The 18,444-nt window shown below is 40.7% G+C and overlaps 1 protein-coding gene across 2 annotated transcripts in view; it reads right to left on the bottom strand.

The window, feature by feature from the left end:
• Nucleotides 1–12,196: 12,196 nt before the first annotated feature.
• Nucleotides 12,197–18,444, bottom strand: part of LOC145446561 (CDP-diacylglycerol--inositol 3-phosphatidyltransferase-like) — a 125,387-nt gene continuing 119,139 nt past the window's right edge. For both annotated transcript variants that reach the window (XM_080324905.1, XM_080324907.1), the window contains 5 exons: nucleotides 17,370–17,503; nucleotides 17,191–17,303; nucleotides 17,009–17,129; nucleotides 16,861–16,942; nucleotides 12,197–13,417 (listed from right to left, as the gene is read on the bottom strand). In XM_080324905.1, coding sequence (XP_080181031.1) covers nucleotides 13,266–13,417; nucleotides 16,861–16,942; nucleotides 17,009–17,129; nucleotides 17,191–17,303; nucleotides 17,370–17,503 — 602 coding nt within the window. In that variant the 3' untranslated portion in view covers nucleotides 12,197–13,265. The remainder of the gene's footprint in view (nucleotides 13,418–16,860; nucleotides 16,943–17,008; nucleotides 17,130–17,190; nucleotides 17,304–17,369; nucleotides 17,504–18,444) is intronic.

Below are 18,444 nucleotides of genomic sequence, written 5' to 3'. Positions count from 1 at the left end.
TACCAAGTTTATTGTGTAAAATGCCAAGAAGTGAAAGCTTGGTGGAAGAATCAACTGATATTGCCACAGAGAATATACATCCATCATTTATGAATAATGCTGATAATGGAATGCTACATGTCTACTGTTAATACTGCGTCACAACAGATCTGACGGATGTTGCTGTTACCTTACATCTGATAAGTGTATTGAAGCTACTGTATCACCTGGGGATAAGACAGATGCAGCAGCGTATCTGCCTGACTGCTGGAAAACAATGCAATATGAATATTTTCTAAAAAAGTATGATGGATTGATTGCTCTAAAGAAGAAACTTGATTGGATCATTGTGCCAAATGTGACTGTATGAACAATTGAACATATCAGGAATTCGAGTTTCAACTGAATGGGCGAACTGCAGAGTCGAAGCCTCGGGAAACCGTTATGCAAGCATCTCTCGGGGGAAAAAAATGATGCATTATGATGGATGATGATGATGCATGATGCATCTATGGACAGCATTGATAATATCAACGAGAGAGATATTGCCTCGACTTGACAGAGTTTTCAATACAGTCTACGGTTTTTCAAAATGATGTGTGCCATTCTCTGATATTAAAGATGAGGTTGAACTTCAAATAAAAAAAATGGAGTTGACATGGGTGTAGAACTTCACTCACTCTAATAAAACCGCAGTAAAGATAGTTGATTATATTGCGAAGGATATCAAGAGTGAAATATTCACCAAAATCATGGAACAAAACTCAAAGATTTGTGTCATCGTAGATGAAGCATCAACCATATTTAATAAACCATTTGTTATAATATTATCGAAGATTGAAGATTGTGATGTCTCACCAATAATTTTCTTTGATTTGGTTGAAATAGAGCAGGGGTGGCCAACCTTTTCGGCCAAAGGGCCACATTTCATTGACGAACCATCGCGCGGGCCACTAGCCTTGCTAGGCGCGAAAATTTTACAAAGTTTATAGGTCAGTATTATTGTTACTTGAGTATATTGCTGGGCTCAGTTTGCAAGAACTGGACTGTTCCGCACCTGGACATATCGATATCGAAAGCTTCGGCCAACATGCGCCAATCATTTTATGCCTATGTTTCATCGTCGACGGTCTTTCTGCGAGCGCAAACGCAAGGTCGCATGTTGTACGACACATTCACTCGTAATTGCGATCATAATTCGACTTAATCTGGTACATTAAGCGTTCTTTCATTTTCAGGAGGGGGTAACAATAATAAAAGCAAGAAATCGAGTGAAAACATATTGCGTGAAGAAAGTTTTTACTTTAGATAAATCTACCGCAGAATATTCTGCTTTATACTAATGTACAAAGATTACCAAAATTTGACTGGCCCATGGATCTGCCAATGCGTCGGAACTGAATTTTAGTCGTCACATCCCAAGTGTTGCGGCCATACTAATCAATTTTTTGCTTGGCCATGCAAGTTCACAATCTGAGCAAGCCATTTTTGGTAATAATACTAATTTCTAAAATTACCTCGCGGACCACGGGTTGGCCGGCCCTGTACTAGAGGGACAACGAACTGAAAAAATATACTTGTCTCTGTTACAGAGTTTACATGATGGTGGGTTTGTTAATGGTTATTTGCAGAACGATTTAACTGCTTTCTGTTTTGATGGAGCAAGTGCATTGCTTGGACGCAATTCCGGGATTGGCACCAGACTTATAAATAACTGTCCAAACACAATCCTTTAGCGCAGTGCTTCTCAACCTTTTTCAGTTCGCGTCGCGACTTTTGCCTCTTTGATTTCCTGCACCTTGCACACGATTTGTAGAACTTGGCATCCTCTTTCGGATTATAGGTTGCTGCAGCAGTTAGATATTTGACATTCGCTTTTGCAGGTCCGGCAGATTATTGTTTTGTTAATAGTTCCCCCGTTACGATGAATTGATCTTTCGTGTTGCAGCAGCCTGAATAATACAATTCTCAGTTTTGACATTGCATACAGGGTACATACCGAGTTTTGGTTCATGAATGCACTCGGCCGGCCGCAGTTGATACATGAATCCGCTCCTTTTATTTCCCTCGAGTAGCTGTTAGGGCGTACTCCGTCGTCGGCGCGCGTTCTTCTTGTTCCTCGGCTCGGTATATATAACGTTGACACGCTAGCGTAAGTCTTCTATTAAGACAACGGCGATGGTCCTCGGACGGTGACTAAATGAGACTGCCACAACCGAGTTCACCACAACAAGAGGTATAATTAGGGCAATTTTTTACCTGAAAACTGAAGATTTTTTCCTAAAAAATCTAAATTTTGACATTTTTTGACCTAACGTATGCAAATTAGGTTTCTTCCTACATAATGTTAGAATTGTACTAGCCTACTTATCATCATTTCTGGTTCGAACTGTCTGTCCTTACGAAGTAGTTCGGTCTGAAAAACTTTTTTGACCCAAAAACTGACAAATATTTTTCATGAAAAAACTTGATTTTAACGGAATCTGGCCCTATGAAGAATTCTAGTAGTTCCTACATTCTCGGGTAGAAATTGTCTGTCCTTACTAAGTAGCTTGCCAAGAATGGAGAAAGAGCGTTCAAACAGTAGCAGTTGTTGGCTGACTCTCCGTGTTGCTTCATTCTGACAATGGTGTCTACATCACATTTTTTCATAACGCGCTTCTTGATATAAGAACCATGCAATGCCGGCGAGATAGCGTAGTGGTAAAATCCACAGCTGCAACACCAATGGGTTGTGGGTTCGAGTCGGACCGAGGTCGACTCCAGAATTCCTACCTAAGTGTTGGAGGTTTATCTATAGCAGAGGTTCCAAACACGCGGGCAGCATGCGGCCCGCGAGAGCATTTTGTGTGGCCCGCCACGGCATTTTGGAATTTCAAGTATTCAACGATGTATTCAAGTGACGTATATCTTTTTTAGATATAAGAACTTGAAGTTCACGCGAAACTACTATAAAATTCACAGCAAACTTCACTATCACCATATAGCCTGTAGCTATGCCTTAGCCTACTAGCTGCAATATTATAACCCGACACTCCGACAATTTTTCGATGTTATGATGCATCCTCTCGCATGATGTCTATAACTCATTAATTGAAAAAATTATGCCCGGCACATGAACAAATTTATTCAAATATTCGAAAGTGTGATTTTTTCCGTGTCGAGCTTTTAATAGTATAATAGTAAATTACATTTCAACGATGTCAGTGGAATGCCTGTCTGCAAGGTTCCGTCAAATAAGGCCTACTATGAAATTATAGATTGAAAATCCCCATTATGATGCTGCGGCCCGTGGCGTCATCAGAAATAACTAGGAAATTGGCCCGCGAGCACATTTGAGTTTGAGACCTCTGATCTATAGGCTAGGCTCCTCCTCGCCATCTCATCCGCGTAAGCGGTGTCTTATAAAAGCCTAAAAGTGGTGAGTGCTACAAATCGGCAGCTACGGAATAAAAATAATAAATATCGACCTGGTGTAATGACCATTGTAGTTTACAAAACACCGTGAATACAACAACAATAGTTCTTCGGAGTATTTTTTGTGTCCGGCATGCAGCCAGCGAGTTGAAAGAACCTGTACAGAACTTTGACCGACCACAGATGTCTCATTGTGACATTTAACAGTTGTTGAAGTTCATTACGTTGATAATTCATTGAATACTGCTTACGTCTCTATGCTTCAAACTTAGAGTTTACATTAAATACGATTTTTCTTGTATAGGGGAGTATTGCGCGTTTAATGTATCGATTCAGGAATCTGGCCCGCCGAGTAGGCCTACTTTATTTTCCCACATCCGTCCCGCCGTCTGGAGAAGTTGCCCGCCCACGAATTATGTGTTGCTGAGATGGCAGGCAACTGATAAACTACAATGATTTCTGGCGAAGCAACCAGAAACTGTTGATATCTTAAGCCAAGTGTGCAGTAGGCCTAATGGGATTTTATGGGGTGTCCATTTGGGATTATTTAGGGATCGTTTTTGTCTACCATAAAATCGCTGCTTGGTCGATTTTCACCTTTGCAACACATATCGAGGAGTCGACAAAAGTTGAATCGAAACACTTGGATGACTACAAAGTTGGTGCAATATACCCGCAAACGAAACAGGTGGCGTAGCAGACTAGATAACAAGAACTGCTCAGAGAATGAACGAGAAAGATTTTGACACTTGGGAATCGCATCACCGACCTCATTGCCAAGGCAAAAGCAAAGAATAATGAGAGATTTTTATACATACACAAAAAGGATATAGTCGCAAAAATATGGTCAAAGTTATCTATGGTAAAATACGATACACCAGACAAAACGTCACAAATCTGCTCCGCATATTGTGAATTCGAATACCGGCCAAAAATTTTTAGACCCTACGGTCATCGCGAATCACTTCAATATATATTCCCGTGTCCCGTGTATAATCCCGCGTGTATCGGGATTATTTTCCGAAAGTTGCTCTTTTCCCGCCTATATCTTCATACCTCGCCAAAATGTCTATAATTTCCCTTCATCAATTTGGCTTCCGCAACAAACACCAAACCTCACATGTCCTCCTAACAGTGGCTGAGTAGTACTACGATATCCTGGATACGCGAAATGTGGGGTGTAGTATTATCCTTGATCTAAAAAAAGGCTTTTGCCTGCGTAGGCCTATATCATAATATTCTCCTTTCGAAATGGGTACGTTCAGGTTCCGGGGCCCACAACTAGAGCTCACGAAAAGCTACATAATTGGACGCCAACAAATGGTTTCCATCTCCAACTCCTTATTCTCTTCTCATCCGGTTACCTGTGGTGTAGCCCACCCCAAGGCTCTGTGCTTGGGCCGTCCTCTTCACTATATAAAACTACATAAAACCACTGTTGTACCGCCGATATGTAGATGACACTTTTGTCATATTCAGGAATGAGTTGAAAAAGAACGCAATAACTCATTATCATTTCTGGACGTTTTAGTCGAAAAGCGCAATACCAACAAATTTGAAACGTCTGTCTTCAGGAAACCGACATTCACAGGCCAATACCTTCGCTGGAATTCATTTAGTCCTCGACGCAGAAAAATTAACCTCATAGGCACTCTTGTGCATAAAGCGTTGATGATATGTTCGGGTAACAAACTTGACAACATCCGAAAAATCTTACTTGATAACGGTTACCCTGAACACGTCATCAGCCGTGGCATAGAGAGGAAATTAACGCAATTCAACGCAGAAAAACAAACAGAGCCCACCGAACGAACAATAAAAGATGTTTATATCCATCTACCTTGGATTGGCCCCATTTCCACCCGCTTTGAAAATCAATTGATTTCTGCGGTCAGTAAGTGTTACGACCAGGGCTGTGGAGTCGGTAAATTTTACCACCGACTCCGGCTCCGACTCCGACTCCACACATTTTCAATATACCGACTCCGACTCCGACTCCGACTCCTGAGTCTTTAAACGTACCGACTCCGACTCCGACTCCGACTCCTGGGTCTTTAAACGTACCGACTCCGACTCCCGACTCCGACTCCGACTCCAGCATTATTACCAATTTACCTCGAAAATTATATGCCACATTGTCGGTTGAATGACTATCATACAACCATTAAACATATGCAAACATATGATTAACTGTGGCATGCTGAATTGTTTCATTGTTGCACAGCTCGAATTATCCACCATGCAATTAACATGAAATAAAGATTTGCTAAATATCCTTCCTTATTCAAGTTTTTATAACATGGACTCTCTAATATCCTGAAATGTATGAATCATTCAAATATGGCAGATATCCAATCCTGTATAATAAAAATGTAGATAAAAAATCCAAGTGAAGCTCTGGTGTATGACTCAGCAACTAATAAAGAAATTGAACTTACTAATTTTGTCATTACACACTATCCTGATTACAAGCACAGACTCTCTTACTACTAGTAATAGACATTGGTCATAAATGGAATTTAGTTAAGTAGTCAAAGACCATAGCCTATGTCTAGTCTACATGTACTTAATCAAGTATTCAAGGATTGGGACTTGCAGTCTTTCTTAATCATTTGTTCTACCCAAACAGCTAAGCTACACTACAAATATTTTTAATTTTGTCAAATGGGAAGCATCGTTTGGTCATATTTACATATTTTTACAATTTTACAAAACCAGCCGATGCATTTTCTCTGTCACAGTATCATGGTATAATTCCAAAAATTGCATCAATTTTGACTGCATCGCGAAAACGCATCTTGCGATTTTCTTCCCCTCCGCAACTGAGTTGTAATTTGCAAGTAATATCTTTTATCTATATCAGGGGTGGGCAACTTTTTCGGCGAAAGGGACACCTGAGATTTACGAACCATTGCGCGGGCAACGGGAATGTTGATAACCTTTTTTTAGTCGTCGATAGGAGCGAATCGAATTATGAAACATTGCAAACAAGACTTATATTACTACGCTCTAAAATTGATAACATTATGTCATCCAACTGTGCAGTGCGCAATCAGGCCCTGGTCGCGCGACGCGCGAAATTTTTTTGCAAGATAACGACTGAATTAGGCTATAGCTATATCAATATCAATAAATATGTCGCTAACATACATTGGGGGTCGCATCTGTATACCACTGGGCTCATTTGGCAAGGACAGGATTATTCGACGTTCGAACATAGCAAAATCGACGGTATCAGTGAACATGCCTCTATCATTTTGTGCAAATGTTTTGTCGACGATCTCGCTGCGAGTGCACAAGCGAAGCCGTATCTCCTAATTGCGAATATAGTTATACTCAATTCTGTGAAGAATATGTATTAATAATTTTCAAAAGGGGGCTCAAATACTGAATGCAAGAAATCTAGTGACAATGAATCTTGCGAAGTACCGAGAAAAATTTCAAGTCAAATAAATCTGCTATGAAATATTCTACTTCATGGTCATATACGAAGATCTGGGATAAATGTGGCTGACCCCTGGATACGTCAATGCCTCAGAACTGTTGTTTTAGTCATCATCAAATTTCTCGGTCATGCTAATCAAATTTTGATTGGCCTTGCAATTGTACCTGATGTCATAAATAATTTCGGGAATTACCTCGCAGGCCACACGCTAACCTTCTCGTGTGCCGAATTTGGCCTGCGTGCCACGGGCTGGCCGCAGCTGATCTGTATGGTTATTAATAACAGTGATTGGTGGTACATAAAAATTATATTGAAAATTCTTTGAAAGCAAATGTTTTCATGATAGAGAAGTTGGAGTCGGAGTCGGAGTCGAAATCATAGTCATTCTCACAAACTCCGACTCCGACTCCAGTCAGTATTTTCCCACCGACTCCGACTCCGACTCCGACTCCAGCTATTACAGTTTTTATGACTCCGACTCCGACTCCGACTCCATCAAGCGAAAATTACCCCGACTCCGACTCCGACTCCACCGACTCCGACTCCGACTCCACAGCCCTGGTTACGACACAGTCAAAATCAATGTGATTTTTACGACTACACAACTGCTCCCTTCAACACGCGAAGACGTGCTCCCTGCACTTCAACAAAGTAATGTAGTGTACGAATATAAGTGCCACTGTGATTGTGGCTACGTGGGAAGAACGTCAAAACGTCTGCAGGAACGCATAAACCAACATGTCCCCAGATTTATCAGAACACGTGCATCACGCTCAGTGAAAAGCTCACCCTTAACTCATCCGCTTAAGATTGATGCTGATCGATCAAAGGCCATTAATTCTGCCATCGGCAAACATCTGTTAGATAATCCGATTTGTGCGAATAATTATCGAGACGACCGATTTCGAATCGTTGGGCGGGGCCGTTCACAATTCCATTTGTGTGCCTTGGAGTCGACTTTTATCAAAATACACCAACCAAAACTCTGTCAACAAAAGGAGTTCGTGTACCACCTAAAAATAGTACATTGAACGCTCTCTCTCTTTCATGCTGGTGACGTCATATTTTGTGATACGATGGTTGATATACAATGTTCTTTCCAATTCTCTACTAGTTGCTGACGATTACCCTTGACGAGTGTCAGCCGAAAATATTCGGGTTTATTTCAATATGAATATATTATTCAATTCACTATATACGTTAACGACATTTTTGAAACCTACTCATTGTGTAGGCCTACCACACTGTTCGCTGATGATACTATAACCTCCTCTCTGGCGCATCTTCTAACGTCAAGTTGGATGCCCTATGACCATAGTAATCAAAAGCACAAAGTGCATGAGTGGACGGCCCATAATAAGCTTTGTGTCAACGCTGCAAAAACACGCGCATCCTCGTCGTCGAAGTAGCCTATATCATAACCGACGCGAAAGATCATCGCTCTATCAAATATGTCGTATACCTAATGTATGGAACAGTATCTCGCCGGCTATCCGGCTACTTTACCGCCGGACACGACCTGACATATCGATCTCGCCTACCGTCACATGCCACCTCATTTTGTCGCTTGTCGCTTCTTTTACTTTTTCATTCAATGTGTAACTGTGTATGCCTCCTTTACATCGCCTAGGCCCATGCAGGTGTCTGATCTCAACGACTACTCCAAGTCGTTTCGACACCTTCCTATCTTTTCATTGTATCGAAGTCTTGTCGTATTTTGAAATACCTACACCATAAAAATACTTGTCATATATAGCTCAGTGTTTTATTTACCTCGACCCCCCGATTCCAGTCCATCTACGCCAGGGGTCACCAACCTTTTTGCAACCGAGGGCTACTTTTGCGTAATGGTTGAAGCGGCGGGCTACTATTTACTCCCGCCGTTTACCCGTGCCACACTGAATTTCCGCTTTGATATTCATAGCACTGGACATCATGTTATTCGTTTCTATAGCAGTCAGTGGAAAGCCTGGCATTGTATGATATCAACTACTGCGTTGTACACTGGTATTGAACTTGACACTGCAATTCTAAGTTAGTGTTCCAGATGTGCAATAATTAAGCGTGTTTTGTGTTTGTTTTTGATGAAGTTCATGTCCGAAAAGGCTGATTCACAACGATAAGTCGAACAATAGACGCCTGCAACCTTCATAGTTGCTGCGCATACACCACTGTAGTTTTCCGTATCAACAATGCACCAAACATTTTCTGCACAGTGAGGTGGGGGTCATTTTGCAGTGTTACAATTTCAATCTCCTACTGTTCAGCATCCAGAAATGACAAGATTTCATTATACCGGACAGCAGCAACGATTACAGAAAGTTAGAAACATGGTATATTAAACTGCGTTTAGTGTAACAAAACAAGCTGTGGCAAAAGATGCAATACGTGATGGGTATACAGTTACTGAAAATCTGCTAGTACTTCACGGCTATCTGAGTCCGAATAGTAATATTGTTTACTACTTTAGCATTGTCCTGGTCGTCGAGCTATCGTAACGGAACCCCCCATAATTTCAAGAAGACCGTGGACCGCATTCCGTCATGTCACCTATAGGCAATGCGCCGTATCTTGAATTTCTGGTGATTCTATCACATACATCTATATTACTATTTGTAATTGAAGATATTTTCATGTGTTTATCCACATGTTAGTGTGTTTTAAACAAAAATAGCTGAATCAATCAATTTATATTTTTAAAAGCTCACTGGTAATAATCTGACGAATATTGGTAAATGCTGCTATTCCACCTATTTTTAGAATGGGCTCGCGGGCTACTCATCTAGTCCTCGCGGGCTACCTGGTGCCCGCGGGCACCGGGTTGGTGACCCCTGATCTACGCTAAATACCGATAAAACCCTGGAAATGTACCTCCTCCCCCACGAAAAACTTCAACTAGCTTTCACGAGCTTGCACTTGAGATTGCCGGAGCACTATTGTACCGCACATATCAATTTCACCGACACCTTCCACTTCGTTTTCGTAGCATGTCGATTTTATCTTTCAGTATGCATATGCATTAGGGCTGTTCAAAAAACCTTTTTTTCCAAATCTTGCTTGCTATGTCGTCGCAGTGGAATCAAAGTGACTTATGTCCATTTTACACATTTTGAGAAAATTGACTTTACGTAATGTTTTCATCTTCTTTCATCCATATATTGTCCCTGATTGACTTTGAATTAATGAAACAGACATAACCATGGCCAAGATATGGCCAAAAAAATTAAAAAATTTCAAAAACTTGACTTTTGTCAAGTTTCAAAAATGGACCTTGAAAATTTGAAATTGGACATAAGTCACTTTGATTCCAATGCGACGATGTGATTATATCGTCAGGTTGCCCAGAAAAATGACGCACACCAAATTTTACTCAATTCCAACCAGGGATGCCGATTTCTCGCAAATCGAAATTTCGGCGATTTTTTAAATTTAGGATGGCAAATTTCGTGACTCTGACATGACCAAAAATCGTGTTCCAGGTATGCCTGAACACTGGCACAGGCAGCGATGTCTTTTCCACTCGTTTTTATGTTGACAAGCGCCAATGGTGGAGTTTGGATGAAGACATCACCTGTAAACGAAGAAAAGATATGACGCGGATTAGCTGGAAATTAGTCCATTTCATTGAAATAGCCACGTTAAAAGGATGGTGAGATAATTTTTAAATAGAGTACTTTGCGTACAGAAATTAACGACCACAAAAAGGAAATGAACTGACCAGCAGGTAAAATATGGGAAACAATATTTCTCAGGTGATAGCCAATATCTATATTCTTTGTCGGACCAATGTAGATTTCTCGAAATCTAAACGAACTATGTGACCGTATTTCTCAATGTGTATTGTGATATTATGTTATCATATTATTCGCTTTTCCGCATTCCTATAACTCCCTCGCTAGTGAATTGTCACTTATGGAAAATATTTTTTGTTTTCTGTGAAATTTGATCATATACTTCATTATATTATTACTTCATTATATGTATTGAACTCGGCTAATGTATCGACAGGATGCACGAGGAGTCTCGCCTTTGGTTCATTACAATTTTCACAATTGTTCCTCCAATCAAAAGTTATTGTCCTCTCTTCACGTCATGCTCCACCTTCGGTGACAAGCATTTAATTTAGGGTTGCCATAATTTGGAAAAATGAAATGAGGACACTTTTTCGAAATTTTCAGAATTACAATACTGAAGTAAAATCCGGAAAAAATGGTAAATTCCCAACTTCGTGGTTGGTTGGCTAAAAACCCTAGCATACAAGATATGATATTAGGACTCTAGAAATAGCCAAGTTCATGTATCAATTGCATTACCATATTTTCAACACGAACTACAAGAGAAAGCATATCTTTATCCCAGGGGTCTCAAACACGCGGCCCGCGTCGAAATTTCGGATTTTCAAGATTTGGCAATATTTCAGTGCCACATAACATTTTTCAGAATTGAAAAGTAAAAGTTAACTCTGAAATCGCTCCAAAACCTGAAACTAGCCTACTCATCAAACTTCACTCTCACATTATTTTCAAACTCCTATTATGCGGTGGAATAAAGATCTGCATTACGTCACATTGCCTATTTTCATGTTGATAGAACATGGCCCATTGATGATTCGTGTTCCTTCGCCGTGCTCGTATTTCTATGAATATTTTCCTTTTCGCCTCAGTGACCTACTTGCAGAGCCCTGACTCTCTCTCTCTCTCTCTTCTATCCGTTATGGAATATTACCACATCACTTACGTAACTTATATTCGCCCTTGGTATAAAACCAAGCGCATATTGTATACTGACCGAGATAGAATATGAGACTTACGTGTAATACAAAACCTACTGTATGATTTAGCCGGACAACATATCTGGAAAAGGCATTGGTCGTCTGTTGAACTGCTATTCAAGAACTCATTCGTCAGGGCGTTCGTCTCAGCTATACTGCCAGTTGAGTATATTGTAAGTCGCTATCCGCAGACAACGGACTCGCTGTATACCCTCATAGGCTATCGGACACGTCAAACGTTCCATACTGACCATGACCAAGCATTTTGCAATACGTGGTAGAATATGCGCTGAGCTCACATGATAATTGGTTAATGTCGTGGCGCACAAGACCTAACGGTGACAGGCGCCACTCTTTTCCAGCTCCCGAATAACAATAATAATAAATTCGTAGTTGAAAATGTGTTACCTTATAGACGTGACTTTTCGTAGAATCACTCGGGACTCGATCTGCGGTCCAACAACCTGGTCCACATGTTTATGTTGGACAGCAGACATTCAAAAAAACTAAAATATCTAAATAATCTCCCGGAAAACCTTGGCATAGTCAGCGATGGGCAAGGAGAAAGTGCCCCACAATATTGAAGTCTATTGATTTACTTTCGACTGCTTATGGTTTTTGAAACGTTTTATACAATAAACACAGAATATTGCTTTTATGTCGGTTATGAGACAATGCGGTGGATGCCTAACCCAAAACCTTGACGTGATAGAGAAAAACGTAAGTCGTTTTTGAATCCATCCCTCAAAATTTAGTTGAAAGCAATTGTCTGATCCAAGTCAACAACAATTGTGTTCACCAGTGTAATCTGCATCAGGAAAAACAGGATAGCGATGGCAATGACATAGGCAGATAGGCTACTACATAACATCGAAGCACAATATAATACCGAATTTCTGAAATGCAATGTGCTCTGCAAACATACACAAAGTCATGACTGAACGCATTTGATGATACATTCGGTATTCAAGTAGTAATATAGGTACCCGAAAAACATATAAATATCTGTAGCAATTACAATTCAAGGACATGCTGTTACTTGATAAGTTATTTTATTGACAAGCTTTTACCCATTCTTTGAAGAGCATTCATTGTCAAGTCACTGTAAAAATGTCAATAAACTATTAAAGCACACGCGATTCCGGAAACATGTGTCCATCTGACAAAACTGGAAAAAGAGCAGAAAATCAAAACCACAAGACGGATTTGAAATACAAACGATGTCGCACAGCGCTGCGACCATCATCTGCGATCGGTAACGTTAAGATATCATGATTGTCAACTTGACGTACAACCAGAGGTGGTCAGTAACGAAGTACTTCTACTTTTTCGAAGTATCCAAGTAGTTTTCCACTACTGACTCATTTCTTTTTCGCTATTCGTCGTAAGTAATTCTTTGCATCTTTCGCATATGCCAATTTCAGGCTCTGGCCCATGGTAGCGTGTTATAGCTTTTAATAACTACTTACTCACTTCAAAATTTATCAAAGCGAGCAAATCCTGCTTCTACTTGAAGTGGTTTTGCGCTGCTTCCAAAATCACCATTTCTAATCCTACATGAGTAGTTTTCGAGACTACTTTGACCACCTATGCGTATAACACCAACTAATCACTCATCACCACTATCACACACTCAACACAGCATCGCTGTAATTACTTGGCCTTTGAGATTTCTTCAGCATCGATTGCAGCGAGCCTGGTGGACGCATCGACCAAGTGAATGAGACTTATTGCAGTTTTCACAATCATTATCGGTGCGCTGATATACATCACAAGTCTTGTGAGACCAATGTCGACCATTTCAACTGAAATTGAGACAAATTTCATAACCATTTTCGAATTGCATTGTCATGTATTATTAAACACATTTACACAGGCGTTCTCGAGTGTCACATATTAAAATGAATGTGGCATTTTTTCACCAACAGAACACATAAATTCTACATTTCCGATTTTGGAAGTTTTATGACTCGAGTCGTCACTTTTTGGAAACTTCACTTGAGTCATTTTCTAAAATACGGAAAATGACTCGACTTGTAATCGATCGACGAGTCATTGTGCACGACTCGACCTGTCCTACGACTGGAGACTCGGACGGCCAAGACAAGCAATTTTGCTGTACCTTCTAAGAACAATTGAATAGTATATTCATATTGAATTGAACCCGAATATTTTCGGCTGACACTCGTCAGGGGTAATCGCCAGCAACTAGTAGAGAATTTAAAAGAACATCGTATATCAACAATCGTATCACAAAATATGACGTCACCAGCATGAAACGTCGAATACGAGAGCGTTCAATGTACTATTTTTAGATGGTACACGAACTCTTTTTGTTGACACAGCCTTATTGGCTGGTGTATTTTGATGAAATTCGACTCCAAGGTCCACAAATGAAAAAGTGAACTACCCAGTCCGACGACGCGAAATCTGTCGCACAGGCGAGATTATCCAGCAAGTGTTTGCCAATTGCAGAATTTGTGGCCTTTGATTGTTCCGCATGAAGATTGAATGAATATACTATTCAATTGTACATCGAATTTCTGCACCTCCAAGAAGCTCTTCTAAGAATAGTAAGCTATATTGTATATTTCGTCCATCAGTACTGGTGTTTTTAAAATGGGGCCAGCAACTACGTAAAGTGAGGAAAACTATTATATTATGAATGTGGGGCATTCAATTTAAACCAAGCAGAGTTTTAAAACGCAAGTTGAACACGATTCAACTCGAAAAGGAACAGTAAACACAATGACTCACACTCGAACCTTTGAACCCTGACTTGGAATTCACTCGGTGGTGAATTGAAAATTACCCGACTTGACTTCTATGAGGAATATCGTGACAGTGCTTAAGTATGATTAACCAGGATCTCTGCTTGTTTAGTAAAAGGTTTAAATAATGACTTCAGACATTGAGTGATTACTTCATGAATGTAATCGATTGGAATTACTCGATCCTGAATCCCGCGATTACGATTACAGCAAAACCTGAAAGTAGCCGATTACAATTACATGGATAAGTAATTACTATTACTCACGATGACATTCATTTTTGCTTTTTTGAACACATACTGGGATACGATTGTGATGAAAAGGCCTCGTGAGAGAACAATTTTATTGTTACTGTGACGTCATTTGCTTGTTTTGTCACAGTATACCAGTGCACAACTTTATAGCTGACGATTTCTCGCACTTGAAGATTTGCATTCTAGACAGGGCCATAACTGCCGCACGCCAAACCTGCCAACTGGGTTAACCGCACGCCAAACTTGCCAACGATGTTATTGTTACTTGAGTATATTGCGGGTCTGCCGTATATTGCTGGACTCAGCTTGCAAGAACTGGACTGTTCGGCGCCTGGACATATCGATATCGAAAGCTTCGGCCAACATGCGTCAATCATTCTATGTTTCATCGTCGACGGTCTTTCTGGCGAGCGCAAACGCAAGGTTACATGTTGGACGACACTTTCTCTCGTAATCGCGATCATAATTAGACTTGATATGGTACATTCGGCGTTCTTTCATTTTCAGGAGGGGTAGCAATATTAAAAGCAAGAAATCGAGCGACAACACATTGATAAATCTACCGCAGAATATTCTGCTTTATTGTAATGTACGAAGATCTACCAAAATTTTACTGGCCCATGGTTCTGCCGATGCGTCGGAACTGATATTCTAGTCGTCACATCCCAAGTGATGTTGCGGCCAGACTAATCAGATTTTGGTTGGCCATGTAAGTTCACAATCTGGGCAATCCATTTTTAGTAATATTACCAATTTCTAAAATTACCTCGCAGGCCACTCAAAACGTTCTCGCGGGCCACCTGTGGCTCGCGGGTCACGGGTTGGCCGGCCCTGTTCTAGTTCTAGTTGCACATTAAGAAAATATTAGTTGCCGAACAACTATAGAAAACACGTGTCGTGGTTTTGGGCGAATTGGGATGCCGGTGTTTTGTCGAATGATGTTTGTGCAGCCATTGCTCGCTCAGAGCGATCACTGCTAACAGTGGCGTGGCGTAGCCAGCGGGTGGCTTTTTGGGGTCGGAATCTCTCCCATTTAAGACTCGAAAGTCCATTCTTTTGAAATGACGATTCATGTCTGATATTTCCGATAAAATAAAAATTAATGTGTTTACTAGGAGAATGAAATCCAGTTCTGTGCGGTTCTTAACCTTTAATGACTTGGGAACCCCTACGTCACAGATGGGCAACTATTTTATGAGAATGACGGGCAGGAAATACGCTGGCGAGCAAAGTCAAAAGTTTGCGCTATATTCGGCACTGTATTAATTTATAATAATTTATAAATTGAAAGCATTGAATTACGTGATTAACACAAGCCCTTGGGTGGATGTGTTATTATATAGGCAATTAAGAGTTTAGAGTCATATTACAAATATAATATTTATCCCACGTAATTAATCAAAACAATGGTAAACAAGAAACATTGTTAACTCTTTTTAATCACACCAACCCATAGACACGTCCCTCTATTAAGACACCAAAATGTATGGGATGTTGCAGCTTGGTCACTATCCCAAGCGGTGTGTAGCCTGGTAAAATCGTCCTGTTGTTTTGGTAATTTCGCTGGCAGTCTTTCCGTAGGCTATTCGTTTTCTCGCAGCCTCGGCCGAATGACTTCGTGCTTATGTCATAATTCCGACTTAAATGAACCCATGTTATATCGACTTTATTATGAATATAGATTACTCCAGCGACTGGCTACCCCTGACACGCGTGTCAAAAGTGACACGCTAAATAATTTGATGTGCATTATTATAATCAAGTTTATTGCAAAAAGTGAAACAAAAGTTTTCAAAATTGAAAAAGCTCGAAGGTGAATACAAATTATTTCGTAAATCAACATGAAGTAGGCGTAGGGTCTTTTGGGACAGATTGTATTTTTCTTTAAAATTTTCTCCGCACTTCCCACATATAGTCCGTATTTAGCCCGCGGGCCGTAAAATGCCCAGGTATACCCTATGCTAATCTACAAGCCTTCGGGGAGCCCCTAATTTTCAGTGAGTCACAAAACAAAAGTCTACCACATGTGCGCATACCATATGTGTTGTACTGGGGCAACCAGTAAGGCTATTCAGACAGACTTGTACAAATTACCCATTGAGTTAGTTGATGGTCGACTAAACTAACAGTTTTTGAGTAGTTCTAGTTCTAGTTCTAGTTGCTGAATTTGAAAATTGACTAGTTCTAGTTCTAGTTGCGGTTCTAGACATTAACTAGGCTCACCTGTTGGCCCTTCTGTGAAGTGCAATAAGTAGAGCATGGTGAAAAATAATTCATTCCCAATGCACATCACGGACAGAAACGGCTGTACAGTGTACATGCAAGCATTGTTAGGGCATTTATTGGTATGATATTATGATCAACTGCTTACCCGGGAAGTGTAGTACAAACGCATAATTGGGTTCCCTTCCAGTCCAATGCTTTTATGACTGACACCACCAATCAATGACACGTGAAGATGCATCCAGTGGCTTACTATATCCAGAGCCAGACTGTTATGCACCGCAATTAACCGACAGGCTAGTATTATATAGGCGTCAATAGCCAGTTTACCTCATTTGAAGCCAAAAGGCGTAGTCAGGGTAAAAAGAAGAGAGGGTTACCACAAGACAAGCAGTAGCAGCACGATCTGTTAGCTGATCCAACATGGCCCCAAATTTTGTTTCCTGTGTGCAATCAGGTTGCATTCATCTCCACAGAAGTACTCATCGTCATAATTAATTTCAGTTTACCTGATTGAACAATCGAGCGGCATGTCCATCAAACTCATCGAGAAATGCACTAAGCAGGTAACATGCCGATGCCATAACATAGTCTGTCTGAATTACGTAAAACGCCACCAGTGCAAGGATTATCCGAGCATAACCTGAATATAACAACAAAATCTGTGGTTACAAATTACATTGAATCGTCATAAGCATGATAATAATAGTACGGTATGAATACAACGCACTCCCACGACCCACACATAGTATGGTAGTATGGTGTTACCGTGTATTGTGTGTCACTGAAGACGGAGTTCTATTAGAGTTTTCCATCATATTAATTATTGTTCCACTACTATGAACAATTAATTCATTGCTCTATCATGGTGCAACTGATAAGGGAAATGTCTGTTTTGATGTGAGGTGATTTCGGAAAGTTCATCTTCTAAGACAGGGGCGGGCAACATACGGCCCGCGGGCCGGATCCGACCCGCGACGGGATTTTATCCGGCCCGCGGACAGTTTCCCGTCTTACGTGATATTGTGGCCCAAGTCTGGCGAGATTCTCCACGTCTTGCTTAAACGTCAAATTTTAGTGACTGTATGCAAGACCGTAACTGCCGCACCCAAGCCCCCGAATTGGGGGAGCTGAGCTCGAAGGGGGTCAAATTTATTTCGCGAATTTAAATGAATTATGAAGTATTTCTTTATAAATTTATGCATGTTTTTCAAAAAAAATTTGCGCTGGGCGTGATTTAACGTTGATAATTACATTCATTATTGGGTACCCTTTAGTGCGGAGCATGGACCGGAGCCGGATTGGATATCCGGCTGGATTTTTTCAATTTTGGCCCGACCGGGAGCCGGATCAGTACGTTTTTGATAAGGCCAGAATCTTTATGGATAAGCATGACGTTTGTAACTAAATAACTACCAACCAACAACACGCAAGTAACCGCCAAGCCGGTGGGAAAAGAAACGAGCCATATTTTAATTCACGGAACCACCGTACCATACCGGCAGGACTTTTTCATTTTTGGCCGGAGCCAGATCAGTACTTTTTCCTGATACGGCCGGAGCCGGACCAGAGAATTGGCAAACC

Source organism: Botryllus schlosseri, chromosome 9, assembly GCF_051294905.1.
Source record: "Botryllus schlosseri isolate E-star chromosome 9, Bs_hap1, whole genome shotgun sequence".
NCBI classification, from domain to species: domain Eukaryota; kingdom Metazoa; phylum Chordata; class Ascidiacea; order Stolidobranchia; family Styelidae; genus Botryllus; species Botryllus schlosseri.
Note: the sequence above shows the minus strand (reverse complement) of the source record. Positions and strands in the feature narration are given on the sequence as shown.